Consider the following 13,122-nt stretch of genomic DNA (forward strand, 5'->3'; position numbering starts at 1 on the left):
GTTTTAGTATACTTTAGAAGATCCACTGGAGATGAGGATGCAGCTGTGCTCCGCTAAAACATCTGCATAGTGACAGGTGAAGAAAGCATCGACACCAGTGGTGCAGATGAATGTGAGCACTGAGCATTGTAAAGCAGCTTTTACACACAGTACACACACTCTGCATGGGGATAGAGTGCTGTGTGGGGACGGTGTCCTCATCATTTATTCATTCTCCATCATCCTTTATGGAAAACGCCAGATTAAAAGCATCTTTCTTGCATGAGCCCGCTGGCTGTTTGACATCATATAATGTACAGAAATAGTGTGTTTCAGAGCCAGAGGCAGCAGTAGATTCATGTCATGTTACACTAGTTCTGCTGCAGTACTTCGTGGTCACCACATCGTTACATTATGGCTGCATTTCAGCATTGTCACTTTAGCATGGAGACAGCATTTAGCTCAGTGTGCCACACTCAGCTGTGTACTAACATTATAATCAGTCATTTAGCAGAAGACACTACGGACTCTTTGACATGTAGCCAGGAGTCAAACCACTGACCCTGTGATTCTTAGACAATTGTAGTACCAGCTGAACTACCAATGAGAAGGTTCATTACGATTCTCACCCCCATCAGTCTCTACTATTTACTACATGTTAACATCACTGCTACTGCAGGTTTAAAGGCAAAGAGAGGAAATATAAAGTATTAGAGGACTTTTGATTATTTTACAGTGAATTTCTTCTTTTTATACACTCAGACTTTGGTTACTTCTGATGACGAAAGAACATTTGTACCAGCTGGATGTGAAGTAATATTATGTCAATGGAAAATAAATGATTGTTACACTTTCTGCCATTTCAAAGTGAGGAGATGCAAAGTTTTTCACCCACCTATTTGCTGTGCTGTCTGCTACACACCAGAGAAACTCATGTATTCATTGATATTTCATATCTGTGCTGTAAATTATTTGTATCATTTTAAAATAAACCAAATCACAGAATTTCAAAAAATGTACAATGTAGTTCATGTACAATGGCTTTGTATGATCATAATAACCAGCCTTATTTGTGTGACAAATAGCTCGTCTTTGTAATACAGGTTTTGAATCAATAGCAGTTTTAAAAATCGATGCCCACAGTTCTACACAATATAACATATATCGAAGAATATGTGAACTATAAAAAATATACAAGCAATTGTAATTTTGTGTATCGTATTGAATTGCTATTAATTTTGATATTTTACTTTTTATATGATCAATATTTTGCCTCCATGGTAATTTATCCTCTATCAATACCTCAATGAACTTAAAGTCAAAAACTCACTTTTGTCGTCAAATACAGTATCTGTTTTTGTTTATTTGCAAAAACATACATTTTGTTTCCTTTATAATAAGGAAAATATTATTGACATTAAACCAACATTTTAAAATTTCACGTTCCTTCTCTATAGCTAACAAAAGTTCTTTTAAATGCTTTCCAGCACAAACAATTACACATTTTAATTGTAAATGTTCTGTTGATATTGTACTTTTATCCAAAGTGCTTTACAATGTTGCTTCTCATTCACACACAGATGGCAGTGGCTGCCACACAAGGTGCTCACTTGACCAACCAAAGGAACTTGGGGTTCAGTGTCTCATCCAAGAACACTTTGAGACGCAGCCTGGGCTGGGGCTCAAACCACAACTGCTTTACCAGCTGAGCTGCAGCTAGCTCTGTAGCCTTACAAATACCAAAAATTGAAAGTATAATAATATAAGTCATATAATTGTGGACCAATCACTGAACCCTGTGGTTCCATTTCCATTACTGCATAAGAGTTAAGCAAAATGAATCTGATTGCCGGGTACAAACCCCTCAGGGTCTCACTGAGACCTGGCTCAGATATGAATCCCCACTACTTTTGCTGCTGCACAGACACAGAGAAATGAGAGCTGTCACCACAAGTCGATCATTTGTCTTGTTTGCAGTGGATCCACCTACGCTGCCGTTTGCAGGGTGCACAGGAATGAATGTGGATGAGGATGAAGGAGGCTGATCATCTTCCTCTCTCTCCTTCTGTGGTCTCTGTAATAGGCTGAAAAGTCAATAGCAGATTTCCAGCATCTCCATTCTTCCTCCTGTGGGGGCGGCCATTTTGTGGCTAGAAACAATTCCTTCCTCTGCTCCAGAGAACTTGGATGGAAAAGAGTGAAGATCCACTAATAAGTTCAACAACAGTTCGGTTCAACTCTTTTTAGTCGCTTTGGTTGCTAGTTGCTTGAATGAGCAAATGTTGCTCATGTTTGGGTCAGATTCATCCTCTTACACACAGCTCCTTGAACAGACTCCCACATCCTCCATGAGCAGATCAGGGGTTCATCAAGACACTGCTCTAAACCACACAGTCTGACCTGATCACATTAATTTCTATTCCGGTTTATTCATTTGTCCATGTGATCAGCAGAAGATTTCAGATTAATTTCTGATCTGATCATTTTTCTCACTTTTTTAATAAGTTTTTTCTTTCAGTGGCTGAATGTTAGGGGAAGTGAGGAGTTTCCTTTTCATTCTTTATGAGCAGGAAATGTCCTCATGCTCTGATGGGCTTCTGCTGTTTAAAAACGAAGACCAGTAGAAACCAAATGTCGTTCGTGTGACGGGATGGGTTCCAGTCCTCATTTTCTGCCACTGTTAAATTTCCAGACCTTTGATCGTACAAACTCAGATCAATTCATCCACACGTTCCGCATGTGTTTGTAAAAGTTAGCTGCTATTCATGTGTTCATTACCTACTACAACATCATCTGTGCCACAATAGGTCACTCACAACTCACTAACACGTTTCCACACAATTTGGCACATTTTCTGTCACATCAGGGATCGAACCTTTGAACCTCTGGTTAATACTGATACACTACAGCTCTCCGGGGAAGCTCATGTTAGAGAAGGGTGGGGGGTACAGAAGCACTGAACAAAGGCTCTGAGTGTCAGAGTCGACGCGGCTGCAGAGCTCTGCGCTCCAACTATGGACGTGTGACGCGGAGACACACTGAGACAGAACCGAGAGAAGCGCGGGCTGAGCGGGGCTGACTGCGGTGGATGTGTGAGTCTGGGCCGGCCTCAGGTGGATCTTTACCGTTCCGGTGTGAATGGGATTACACCGGTCGGTGCTGCTGCTGGAGGAAACATGCGGCTGCAGACCTTCCCGGGTCCCTGGGTCCTCATCTTCCCGCTGCCGCTGCTGCTGATCGGGCTCTGCAGCGGCACAAGTTTCCCAAGTAACATCAACATAGGTGAGTGAGCGGGGGCTGCAGGACCCGGCTGGGCTCGGGTCTGTCAGTGTTGGGTTTTTAAAGAATGGTTTAAACAGCAGAGTTGGTTTGTGTTGGACGGATGCGGCGGTGTGACGCACCCTGCTCCACACATGCAGCAGCCCCTTTATTCATGTCACATTTACACATGGTTTCTTTGCATGTAAACACTCTGTGAAAGATGACAGTGCGCGTGTTCACATATTCATGTTGACACTGTGGCAGTATTTTCTGTCTCTTCTACTTTGATTTTCCTGCACCAAAAGCAACTTCACAACAATGAACACAAACAGTTGTCTCGATGTGGTTCTTTAGGGAATCAGCACCATGGACAGAGTTCATTGCCATGGATACAGTCTGTGTACTGTGTTGGTCTCCTCAGGTACTTTTGTATGATTAACGTTACTACTGATTCTATATAATCAGAGAGGATGTAAAGTTCGTGGCCCACATTCATTTATTGTCAACTTGTAATCTGCGACTCCTCTAATTTTAATGACTTATTTGACCTTTGCAACTCGTCATTTAATTATTATAATGATCAATTGATACATGAAATGTGAAAAAATAATAAAGGAGCAAACTGTCAGAAACAGAACCCACACAGTGTGTGGTTGCATGTTTGATGAGATCAACAGATCATCAGAAAATCTGCAGATTCATTTATTTATTTTTGACAGATTTTTTTTTTAACTTGTTGTCTCATCATGAGGAACTGCTCATTTTCCTACAATATTTCTGTTAAGTTGTAAAGCAGCCCAGTAGCCTCTATAAATCCCTGTGATTTCACGACTCGTGCGTTTAATGGTTCCTGCAACGTTTCCTCTGTGGCTTGCAGGCTGCTGGGACTGGTGGAGAGTAACCTGCATTCATTCTTAATAATATTTTAGAAAATACTCCTGCAGACTGATGATGCTCTTTGTCTGCACCCAAGCTTGTCTTACATCACCAGTGACTAGTACTTGACTGATGCTGGTTAAACTATATTAGCTAGTTGACAATGACCTTGTTAATTTACCCGTAGTTTATCTGTAAAGCTGTCAGATAAAAGAACAGTAATTCTGTAGAGTAGAAATAGCAGAAAACCAAAATACTTGAGTAAATGTTTTACATCTCTCCAAACTTCTTTTTTAGAACTTCCTTTGACATGTCCTCGTTTCAACTTCACCTGTTTAATATGATTAACATTGTGTTGGCTGCTGCTCCAGAAGCAACAATTTAGTGCAGGGCATCAATAATCTCAACACGTTTGTGTCTAAAATGACATTTGTGCAGCTGAAGAATCCTCTGTCGGCTCCTTTTTTCCCCATTTGAACCCTCGCTGCTTTGGCCACATTCACTGTGGATCAGGAGGCTGCAGGCTGCAGAGCATGTTACGCTCCTTAAAATGAGGTTTTAATGCGATTCATCGGACCGCTGGACCAAACTGCCGCTGCAGCTTCCTTTCAGGTTTGGTGCATATGTGGCATCAAGTTGAACTAACCTGTGTTTCACCAGATTAAAATACATATTCCTGCAGTCTGTGTGTGCAGACCACTGAGCCTCAGCCTTAAGAAGAAGAAATGTTGGATTTTCTCTGGATGTGTGTTTTTTTTTTTTTTTTGGAGCCCTTCTGTCAGAGCAGATGGACCGCTTCCAGCCTGTATAGCTCTGATGAATAAATCATATAATACTCCAATAATATCCGTAATACATCCACATACTGTAGTGTTAGCAATTTTTGGATTGTTCAGTTATATACACGCTAGCTGTGAAATCAGTCTCATCATACTAATATTTAAGCTCATTCAGAAGTTCCCCAGTGAGACTTGACTGTAGCTCATTTTTTTAATAGTCTGTCTTGTAGTAAAATCTATGTTTCAATTGCAGGTTTACTTTTCCTGCTATAAACAAAAATACACTCAGGGTGTAGTATGATCAATTCAGTTTTGCTGACCCCTGCAAATTCTCAAAATTGTTCACTGCATCATTTCTGTTAGTGGGGGACGGACATTGTGCCATGCCATTATTATTATTATTAATATTATTATTATTATAATTATTTTTATTATTAATCGATTTCCACTGGTTCTTTAGGTTCTTGCAATCTTGACTCTTTCCTTGAGATTTTCCATTTGCTGCTACTGTGCCCTCTTCACTAAATTTAAGAGGCAAATATTGTACTTATCACTCCATCATCAGATCTCTACACTGGCTTCCTGTAGCTGCTCGCATCAGGTTCAAAGCTCTGGCTCTTGCTTACAAGTTGGTTAACTCAACAGCTCCCACTTACCTCAACTCACTCATTCCAGTCTACAATCCCAATATTCAAAAAACTGCTGAAAACAGAAGTCTTCTGCATCTTCCTATGCACTTAAATCTATTAAAAAAAACTTACTTTCTGCTCTTTCTTACATGTCATGAAATGGAAACACTTTTCTGATGGGACTTTGCTTTGATGTTTTCTCCTTGACTTAGATTCTTGCTGCCTTGTACCTCACATGTAAGTCGCTTTGGATAAAAGCGTCTGACAAATGACTAAATGTAAATGTAAATCAGTTTTACATGTGTTCAATAACTTTAGTTACTAAATATAAGACAGCATATTTTGTATATGTAGCTGAAATACTTTTGCCCCGTTTCTTAGATAAACTTTTGAAAACAGGACTTTCACACGTGCTACTGCTTCTTTCCAGCTGCTGTTCACCACTGTGAATGTCCGGGCTCTTATTTTGAAGGAGTTATATCTGGTGACGGCGCTGTGTTAGCGCGGTAAGCGTTTGATTACAAACCGAAGAAAATGACAAGTTTTGAGTTTATCACTTGGCTCATGGAGGCACAAGGTCAGTCAACATCGCGTCTTACGCTGTGATTTATCCCGAGCTACACAATGACGCTTTGAACAGTTTTAGCACGTTTAAAATTTAGTGTGTGCAAGTTGCTCTTAGCAAGAACTAGCTTAGCTTCAGAAGGAAAACCGTCCTCATTGTTGTTGAGAAGGTGTCTACAGTCCCAGAGACTGCTTCAAATATGACAATCCACCGAGTGAGGGACATTCTTCTAACTCATTAGGTGAGAAACAAAACCAAGATGGCGGCCTTGGAGCAGCTTTTCATCCAGATGGTTAGAGGAGTTTCTGTGGGCGAGCGACCTTCTGGGTTTAGCCCACATCACTGGTTAATTAACAAACCCGTGGATACTTCTCCTTTACCACAGTGTAAAATTCTATGTTACAAGTAAAAGTCCTGCATTCACAGTTGCATGGAAGTAAAACACAAGTTCTGTTACCAAAACTAAATGTACTTGAAGTTTGAAGACTCTTTTACGCTAAATGTTTTGGATGTTGGTTGAATGGTACAGTTAATTATTGAAGCCTTGATATGTTCATCACTTTAGTGTTTTAGCTGTTTTGATGATAACGTTAAGTTATTCAAATGGTATTTCTATCTATGCATGTTATAGCAGAAAATAAAAATACTCAGTTAAAACAGAAAAGCGTTAAGTTACTTTAATGATCTGTGTTGCAGCCTGATTGTCTTTGTGTTTTGGACCAATGGTTGGAAGAAAAAGATATTGCAACATGTCATCATAGGAAACAGGAATGATCACATTTGAAAAGCTGGGAGGAAAGAATAGTAGTTTTTATTTCCATTAAATATACTCTGTAAATGCTGTTTAGCTTTTTTATTGACCAACTAATCAATTAACTGATTAATCCCACTGTTCTTCCCTGTCCTCAACCACTTGTGATGTTTAATGCTCTGCTGACAACACTGTGTCTCAGTAGCTTCTGCACAAAAACGCAGTACAAATGTTCATTTAAAACATTAGTTCAGTGGCTGTGAACACCAGAGACACTTGCAGTAATATGAAAATCACCTGGTCATACTTCAGCACAATGAAAGACAAGAGGGTCTTTCAGTCAGAGTTTTAAGTGTTCCCATCGTTTCCCCTGTGACCCTAAAAACCATTATGCTCAGAGTGGGTGACTGGCAGGAAAATGGGCTCAATAAGAGCTGAGAGAAGACACTTTGAACAGTTTAATAATTACTGCTCAACGGGTATTACTTTGAAGTAATTTTTGTGCTAGGAAAATGGAAAATTTGAGCAAAAGTTTAATTTCTAAATGAACCCCGGGGAGTAGCAGACCTCTTGTGCTGACTCTGGAGAGGCATCTTTAACATTCTGTCTTCCTTTTTGTATCCTGAGGGTAAATATGAGGATGTTTGTCGAACGTGACACATGGCTTTCCTGGCAGTACTTTTTGATCAAGTCTGTCTATTTTCCAACTCTTACCTGTGCTCACAAGTTTTGGGTAATGAATTTGTGTAAACACAAGCAACTGAAATAAGTTGTCATTCTACTTCAATAAAGTTTGCTGATTGTGTTCCTGCTCTCTGGTGAACATGTACATCTATTGTGGAAATAACAGGAACTCTTTTACCAACATTTCCAAACATGTGAGATGTCTGCACTAATAAATCTCTCTGTGTTTGGTGAACAGGTGGCCTTTTTCCCACTGGCTCGCATGAGTATGAGGTGTTTCGCTTTGCCCTGGCACAGCATCAGGATGTCCCCAAACTGGTGCCCCAGGTGGACATGGTGGACACAGGGAGCAGCTTCGCCATGACCTATGCCTGTAAGTTCAGTAACTTCTTCTATTTCATCTTTACTACATCAAACTTTGTTTTCCACGACTCAACACGACATGCTACAATCACATTCCAGCATAACACAGCAAACACAGAACTAGAAAAACTGGACTGAGTTTGCTCTGGTGGACACAAACTCTACTCGCATGAATCATTGTGTTGAATGTGCAAATATTTGCACATTCCATTACCGAAACAACAAGTTGGCATAAACTGCAAACGGGTCATAATTTGGTGAAGGTTTGTGCTTCAGATGCAGAGCATTGTGTCTTCTGGACTCGTCTGAAGAAGGATCCACCTGCAGTTGTTGTAAGACATTTTATGGCCTCACATTTGTAATTCACTGATTTTGGTTGAGAATGTTCCTTCAAGTAGCCACAGTGGCTCCCTCCTGAAATGTGGTGCACTGTGAAGTTTGGCCTGTGTCTATATATTCTGAACAAGATATAAAGGGGCTGCTTGTTTAAGCACTTTAGTTGGTGTGTGACTGTGTTTAGCAGCTCTTCAGTCACACATTCATGGTTCAGTACAACTGTACAGTAAGCAGGTGAGTAAAGTGCAGCTTAATGTACTGTAGTGTATGATGAGAAAAAACAGCACCTTGTCGTTTTCTGTGACCTGGCTGTAGAGGCCTGTATTGGCACCAGCTTAAGCATCGGCTATTGAGCTTAACCCCACATACAGTCATTATATACTAAACACTACAATTCCCTGAGAGCTCAAAGCACTGCAATTTGAGAAAATGCAAGCAATTATACAAACACATCTTCACCAATTTGGCAATTTTCACACACATTACTTAATGCTGCATCAGTGTTGTCAAATTGGTGAAGTTGTTTTTGTCTATTTGCATGAGTTTCCAAAGTGAGCTCTCAGGGCCAACATAGAACACACTGTAAACACAGAAACACACCTCCTCACCCAGGGTTAAACTTTCACCAAGCCAGACACAGACTGAATCCGTCACAGTTGCTAAAGGAGTCATAGTAAAGTCACATTCTGGTCAGCAGTCAATCATCATGTCAGTGTCCTGACCTCTTAAAAAGCACAGAATGTTTTCTCATTTCCTCATAAAACAAAGACCTTAGGAGGTGTTGAAAAGTCTGAAATATTTTGGTAAAGTGTTTCTGAAGCTGTCAGGAGATGTTACACATGTAAAAGCTAAAACCTGGATTGTTGTGACAGTGGATTGAGCTGCAGGAGGCTGTTCAGTCCTCGTTTGTTGAGTTTCAGTCACAATCGACCTGCAGCAAACACTGTCGCTGCTGCAGCCGCAGCTCTGAAGCCCATTGATAGTCAACCATATACATTATGTACAGTAAGCAAGCCCCCAGTGTTTGGCAGTATACAATATCTCCATTATGTTACTGAAAGCGGTGAATAAGCATCTTATTGTCTAAAAAAGAAAATACATAGGTGAGGGGTACAGTGCAGGTGTGTACAGTAGCTGCTGCATACGGCTGCTGCCAGAACAAATAAGGATCTTTCTGTAATCTTACGTCTTTTAAAAGAATCATTTGGTTTATATAACAGTGGAAAATGCTCTCTGTAACTTCAGAGAGGTGAAAACCTGTTTTCTGTAAATCTGTCAGAAAGGCAGCAAAATCATTGCAATAGTTTTCATGCAGGAAAGTTGTGATTAACCCAGTTCCAAATTTTTTGCAAATAGAAAACCTTTCAGACTTTGATCACAGTTATTTTTGCAGCAATGATGACTAGTTAAAGGAGTTTTCTATCTTGAAGCCAAACTTAACACTGGTTCTACACGAAAAGCTCCTTTGAGCTCAGTGACAAACAGATGTTTGTGATCCTTGCACATTTTGTGCCAAAATCACCACTAATAAAAACTGCTTCTTTGAGTTTTGAAGCCTAAAAATGAAAAGCCAGAAAGACTTACTCCACTAGTTTTAGTGTAAATGATAGGGGCAGGTACACAATTCTGTAGTGGTTTGTGCAGAAATGTATTGTGTAACATTTACCAGTTTGACAAATCAAATTAGCATCTCCTGAAATTACAGCCCTGTTAGATCAGAATCCTCCTTTTGTTTATATCCTTGAAGCTCAGCAGGGAAACATAGAGTTTGTACTAAATTTAGGTGCAGTATAATTTGATCATTTATTTCAGTATGAACAGGTAGAATGATCACAACAAGCAAAACCTTCATACAAAGTTCATACTGATTGTTGTTTACAATAATACATGGATTCAGTTGATAGTGAAAGAAACCTTTTCCATCAGGTGTGTTGTTAGGCTAACTTCAGGCTCCATGCTGCATGTTTGCAAAGGCGCAGCCGGCAGTCTCCTGTACACCCCATCATGGGTCACTGCCTCAGTCCTCCATCATCCCGACTTTATTCAGCAGACTTGGGATTTTGGGAGAATAGAAGTAAATGGGGTCAGGTTTTAAAAGAGCAGACAGCAGCAGTATATGGACACAGAGCAGAGGGAGCTCAGCACTAAATGGACTAAGGCTCGGGGGAGCGTTCAGTTCACTACAGCAGGTTTAGAGAACAATGTGCTGACCTTGTTTTGTTCTGTTGAATTCACCGGGCAACATTATTACACCTGAAAATAGAGTTGCCACTACTACGAAAAGGTAGTGGCATTGTTTGCAGTTTACTGGTTTTCGTCATAAAATGGGAACTGATCTTCATAGTGACATATATTAACAAACACAATATTTTTAAACTGATTAAACACAAACAGTAATGATGTTTCATGTCTTCATTGGACACACCCATTAAACATACAGTGTGGTGGTGCTGGGGGGAAAGTAATGCCAGCAGATGTCTAATAACTGATTCAAACTCCTTTTGCCAGCAATAATCTCAAACAAGCACTTTCTGCAGCTGGGGATTAGATCTGCACAATGTTCAGGAAAAGTTTTAGACCATTCGTCCATACTGAACTTCTTGAGCTCAGCCATATTCTTAGGACTTCTGGTGTGAAAGATTTTCTTTGGGTTATTTTACAGCATTGCTGTTGGGTTGAGGTCTTTGCTGTGACTGGGCCATTGTGTAGTAGTTTTACCTCAGAGTCATTGCCCTGCTGCAAGCATCAGGTTACAGACAGACACCCTGACATTTCATGTAGGAGACCTTGATACACATGGGAATTTATTTTCCCCTCCACAAAGTGTTCCAGGTCCAGAAGCAGTAAAGCAGCCCTGACTCATGGTACTTAATTGTTGGGATGATATTTTCACAGTATGTATTTCTCTTTTTACAACATTTGTAATGCTGTGTGTTTTTACTTAACAATTCTACCTTTGTTTCATCTGTCCGCAAGACAATTTCCCTGTAGTGTTGTGGAGTGTCAAGGTGGTCTTTGGCAAACGTCAGGTGTCCTGCAATGTTTTTGGAGAGAAATGGCTTCCTCTATGGTATCGGCCATCACAATGTGATGTTGGCTGTTTGAAGGTGTAATCTCACACACAGTTGCAGAAATACTAAGGTAATTAGTCAGTCTCCACCTTCTCTGACGTAAAACAATTTATTTTCATGTTTTCTTAAAGGCTATTTGTTAATTTTGAACAAATAAAATCCTCTGGACATTAACAACAGGTTATGTTTAGTTTAACCCTAATTTAATAGCTAACCCTTTAAATTCTGTCTTTTAACATTAACAGTATCCAGTTGTCTGTCACTTAACTGAAAACTGCAGCTCTAAACAGAAGGAATTATTTATTTAAATTCTGCCTATCATGTAGGTTACATTTAATTCATATGCTTCTGTTATTATTTTAATTGATCAGTTTTTTCATGTGCAGTTGGGAACTAAACGTGATATTACTAGTTTTTCATCATAATTTGGATGTTATGGTGAAACGGGTATTAAATTGCATTCTGTTTGATATAAAAGACTTAAATTAATCCAGGTGATGTGGATGACCACATTGGACACTTTGGCTTTGTTTGGACTATATGTTTTGTGTGACTACAGAACAGAGCTAGGTTATATGTTACAGTTTTCATACTAAGCTAGATTAATCGTCTGCTGGGTCCTGCTTCATTCTGCGTATCTTTCTATTGGTTGGTTTGCTGTATTGTTACATTTGACCTGCTGTCAGTCATGCATGTTGTTGTAGCTGAGGCTGCTTCCTGATAAAAGTGAGCGTGAGCTGCTTGTATGAAACACTGAAGCAGGAGCAGCTCAGAGGATGGAGGCTCTGCTCTCACAGAAATATTTGTTTTTCTACCTCAGAGCTCGTGGAGAGGATGCTGCTCACAGGAGACAGAGCTCAGTCTGTTTTACATTTCACACAACAACAGACTGAGAGAGAGGGGGGCAACATTCTGTAGAGGAAAGGGAAAAAAGAGTCTGGTAAACATGGTGCAGGCTGCAACTAATGATTACTTTAATTTTCTGTGTATATTTCCATAGAGTAAATGTAGAAGTCTGTGACACAGTGGAATAAACTGATTAAGCAGGAGCTACTTGATTAAAATACCTGAGGGGCTGGTTTAAATGTACAAACCTGCCAAACAGTATTTTGACACTTTTGTAACAAATGGTCATGTTAAGCTTATCAAACATCTGATTTGGATATTTCCTGTTAAAAGTGGGCCTATTGTTGTGTCTGTGCACAGATTTTACACTGAGTTTCTGAAAGTAGCACCGTGTAAGCGCGTTCCTCCTTCCTGTCAGAAGATGATGCTCTCCTCATGGTGCATTCAGGGACAGTAGGGCGTGAATATTTGGGTCCAGATGATCACTAATAATCACTCTCCACCGCAGCAGAAAGCTGAAGTGGACAGCTCAGCTATGAAGAGAGCAGCTGCAACATGTTCAAGTATATAATAAAGAAACCATCAGAATTACATGAGATTTATTTTAGCGAATGCTGATTCAATTTACATAAATGTGAAGCATAACAGCAAAGTACATCTCTCTATTTTCATCAAGTTGTTGAGCTGGAGAGAAGAGAGAAGGATGGAGTAGGCTGGGATAAATAAGAGCACAGAGAGACAAAGACAGACATAAAGAGAAATGTACTGTGAGACCAAGAGAGACAAATGAAGACAAGGAGCTTCACAGGAGAAGACAGAGAGTTGGAGAGAATGAAAAGGCCAAATGAGAAAGAGACAGATAGATAGATGGAAAGAGACTGAGCGAGGAGGGTGGGGGGTTGTGCCAGTAGTATCCAGAGGGCAGGTGGGATCAGCTCAGGTGCAGCAGCTCCATCATTCAGACCCTGTTCACGTCCTCTTT

The 13,122-nt window shown here is 40.1% G+C and overlaps 1 protein-coding gene across 14 annotated transcripts in view; it reads left to right on the forward strand.

Annotated features, from left to right (window-relative positions):
* The first annotated feature begins 1,810 nt into the window (after positions 1–1,810).
* LOC137108252 (glutamate receptor 1-like) overlaps positions 1,811–13,122 on the forward strand; it is a 74,141-nt gene continuing 62,829 nt past the window's right edge. For 5 of the 14 annotated variants that reach the window (XR_010912165.1, XM_067492625.1, XM_067492626.1 and 2 more), the window contains exons 1-2: positions 1,812–3,261; positions 7,763–7,897. Coding sequence is in view for 9 of the 14 variants with exons in the window: in XM_067492625.1 (XP_067348726.1) it covers positions 3,156–3,261; positions 7,763–7,897 (241 nt within the window). In the remaining 5 variants the exon portion in view is untranslated. Of the gene's footprint in view, positions 3,262–7,762; positions 7,898–13,122 lie in introns of all 14 variants that reach the window. The other 9 variants (XR_010912164.1, XR_010912166.1, XM_067492620.1 and 6 more) reach the window with 4 other exon arrangements.

This window comes from Channa argus, chromosome 22, assembly GCF_033026475.1.
Source record: "Channa argus isolate prfri chromosome 22, Channa argus male v1.0, whole genome shotgun sequence".
NCBI lineage: Eukaryota > Metazoa > Chordata > Actinopteri > Anabantiformes > Channidae > Channa > Channa argus.